The 3,578-nt window shown below is 31.9% G+C and overlaps 1 protein-coding gene across 1 annotated transcript; it reads left to right on the top strand.

The window, feature by feature from the left end:
* Positions 1-1,378: 1,378 nt before the first annotated feature.
* LOC123670272 (ran GTPase-activating protein 1-like) lies at positions 1,379-2,397 on the top strand. The gene has a single exon (XM_045603778.1). It carries the CDS (start codon positions 1,379-1,381, stop codon positions 2,360-2,362), a length of 984 nt encoding a protein of 327 aa, XP_045459734.1. The 3' UTR covers positions 2,363-2,397.
* The last annotated feature ends 1,181 nt before the right edge of the window (positions 2,398-3,578 follow it).

The following is a 3,578-nucleotide window of genomic DNA, read 5'->3' as shown; positions in this document are numbered from 1 at the left end:
AATCAAGAACTAGAAGATATATATAAAATTCAACATTTTTTTTTTCAAATTATGTTGCTTCTATACTATCCGAAGGCACTTCGTTCCTACCTGGTGTCCCATGACACCACATAATTTTTTTTTACAAATTTCAATTATTTTTTAGTCTGTAAAATGTGATATTTTTGTATATTATTTTGTTATTACTTTTATTTTAATATATCATTGAAGGGTTATTCCGTGGTTGTTATAAAATTTCGTTAAAATATTTCTTGACTGGATGATTCACTTTAATATGTTATAAAAAAAAAAAAACAATATAATCGATATTTACTTACCATTTTTCGAAATATAATTTAACGAAACGACACACTTATGGCACGATTATACATTCCATTAAAACCAAATCGACTGAATAGTTGAATATGTAATACCTCAATAAATATATAACTCTTGCTAACCGAATTTTTGCGTAGAAAATGATTTGAATATGTGCGCATGCGCGATGTTCCCGCGCGATTTGCCTTCTGCTTGTAGTCGAACTATTTTGTACTTCCCACAGCCCACGCGCACCACCGCTCACCATCGTAACTGCATCTTTCTCCAAAGCACGTGATGCGCCTTTTGAAAGCATTTGCAGTGGTACGATAGAACAATATTTTTACGATAGAACAGTTTTGATTTCCGAAAGTGTTTTAGTAATAACCGTGAGACGCTCTATTGTGATGACAAAATTTACTGCATTGCATCAAGTTTAAATTAGTTGGATATCCATGCGGGAAACAGTTCACTGCTAATTATGACCTGCGGTTTTTCAATAATGAAGCTTCCATCTTTACCAAGTTTCACCGTTTTGTCAGTTTTCGAACTAACTTGATATTTATTGTCTGTAAACAGAATTTTTAAACATTTTTTTATTATTAGTATTTTCAGCACACATTTTAAGATTATTACAACTTTATGGTTTAACAACTGACAAATTAAAATTATTTGCATAAAAATGTACTAAAAAGTCTTACATATGTTAATTACATGTACGGCGCGGCATGAAGTTTTTAAGACAGCACTAATTTAAAAAATTGAAAAGTTTATACTGAAGTGTATCTATTTGTTTTAAAAAAGACCTGTCAGTAAGTTTCTGTTTTGACATAATTTTTTTTATCAATGTTTGATTTTGTAGATCATTTTCGTAATGAACTTTTAAGTGAATTTATTGATGTCCTTGATTTTTTAGCTTTGGAAAGTCTTAACCTATATGATAAAATTACTGAAAACCTAACGGTCATACTTAGATCCCATCTTAACAAACCTAGATGTGAAGACAATTTTTTGGTATGAAATATACGTAGTTGTAATATAATTTTATGAAGCGAAATTCAGCAAGTGTAATTTAAAAAAAATGGATGAAAATATTGTTAGTAATTATGAAATTACAAACGAAAATGAAATACAATCTAACAACGAAGTAAACGATTTAGTAGACAATAAGCAAAGTGAAGAAAATACTACAAATCAAGCTGAAGAGGTTCTAGAAGAGGGATTGGACGAACATCTCAATAAAGAAATAGCAAGTAAAGATGAAGAAGAAGAAATCGATGATGTGGGTCACGAACAAGAAGCTTCTTTACATGATGACAAAGAAGAAGGCATGGAAGAGGAGAAAGAAGAAAATGATGAAGAAAAACAAACACACGAACAAGAAGTAATGAAAGTAGAAAATCAAAAGCCACCAGAACCAGAACAGCTTGAAGAAGAAGAGGAACGGTACGTAGAAGAACCACCACCAGATCCAACTGCTCCGTTTGATTTAAGTGATTCTAAAGAAGCTCTCAAGCCTCCGTTTGAATTAAGACCTGACCAAATAGCAGAAGTAGAACAACTTTGGGAGGTATATCAGAACTATACACCTGCATATACAGACATAGATGGATACATAACAGAAAAAGAACTTGTGTATATGTTAAAATCTCTTCTTTTAATGACTCATACTCCCGAACAATTGCAAGAACTGATAGCATTTTGTGTGAGACCATCGCATCCTCAGGGTCACATAAATTATGAACAATTTTTGAAAATGGTTACAATGCGACAAAGAGATTTTCCGGTTGAAGATGAATTGCGCTCTGCTTTACAAGTATATGACCCAGGGAGAACGGGAGTAGTGGATAGAGAATACTTAAAGGAAGTACTAGCTAAACAGGGTCATAAAATGCCCCAGAAACAGTTGGATAATCTAATAAAAGAAGTAGATATAGCTAATGATGGAACCATTGGAATCGAAGACGTTGTTGGCACAATGTGTATAGATCTTAATAAAGAGGATTTGTTGATGTTAAAAGCGTCTCTATATCCAGAAGAAAAGACTAGTAAACATTCCCTATGATGAATAAATCGACAAAGTTCTTCGCGGTAATTTTATACTGTTTTTTTTTTGGATCAGTACTGTATTTTAAAATATTTTATAATATATTAAATCAAAGAACATAAAATAATTTATGATTATTATACCTTTATTTTTAGATATTTTTTAATTGATTTTATTTTTAACCGACTTCCAAAAAAGGAGGAGGTTCTCAATTCGACTGTATTTTTTTTTAATGTATGTTACATCAGAACTTTTGACTGGGTGGAGCGATTTCGACAAATTTTCTTTTAATCGAAAGGTGGTGTGTGCCAATTGGTCCCATTTAAATTTATTTGAGATCTAACAACTACTTTTCGAGCTATATCTAATAATGCGTTTTTACTTGACGCTTTTTTCGTCGACCTACGTTGTATTATACCGCATAACTTTCTACTGGATGTATCGATTTTGATAATTCTTTTTTTGTTTGAAAGGAGGTATCCCAAGTTTAGTACCATGATAAGGAAGCCAGGATCTGATGATGGGATCCTAGGGAAATTGATAAAAATTCTTGAAAATCCGCAATAACTTTTTACTGGGTGTACCGATTTTGATAATTCTTTTTTTGCTGGAAAGAAGATATCCTTAGTTTAGTACCATGATAAGGAAACCAGGATCTGATGATGGGATCCCAGAGAAATTGAGGGAACTTCTTGAAAATCCGCAATAACTTTTTACTGGGTGTACCGATTTTAATAATTTTTAATTTAATCGAAAGCTGATGTTTGTCATGTGGTCACATATAAATTTTATTGAGATCTGATAACTACTTTTTGAGTAATCTTTGATAACGCGTCGTTACTTGACTATTTTTTCGTCGATCTACGTTGTATTACTCGTCGATGTGAATGAAGTCGGTTTTTTTTCGTTTGCGAGCAAACACAATTATTAATTATACTTTCTCTGAAACGGCTCGATCGATTTTGACGGGACTTTCATTACCTGATAGCTGATGTAATAAATAAATAAATAAATAAAATAAATATCTACACAATACACACACGATCGTCTGTTCCTAAAGTAAGTAACTTAATGCTTGTGTTATAAGGTATCAGCCGACTGGTATATAGCTAAATATATTTTTTTTTTCGATAAACGTACTTATAAATAATACAAATATAAATATATAAATAAATATTTATATTAAACCCAGACTCGGGGTGGGAATCGAACCCACAACCCTCGGAGCAGAAAG

This window comes from Melitaea cinxia, chromosome 4 (assembly GCF_905220565.1).
Source record: "Melitaea cinxia chromosome 4, ilMelCinx1.1, whole genome shotgun sequence".
Classification (NCBI taxonomy): domain Eukaryota; kingdom Metazoa; phylum Arthropoda; class Insecta; order Lepidoptera; family Nymphalidae; genus Melitaea; species Melitaea cinxia.
This window is presented reverse-complemented; position numbering and strand designations above follow the sequence as displayed.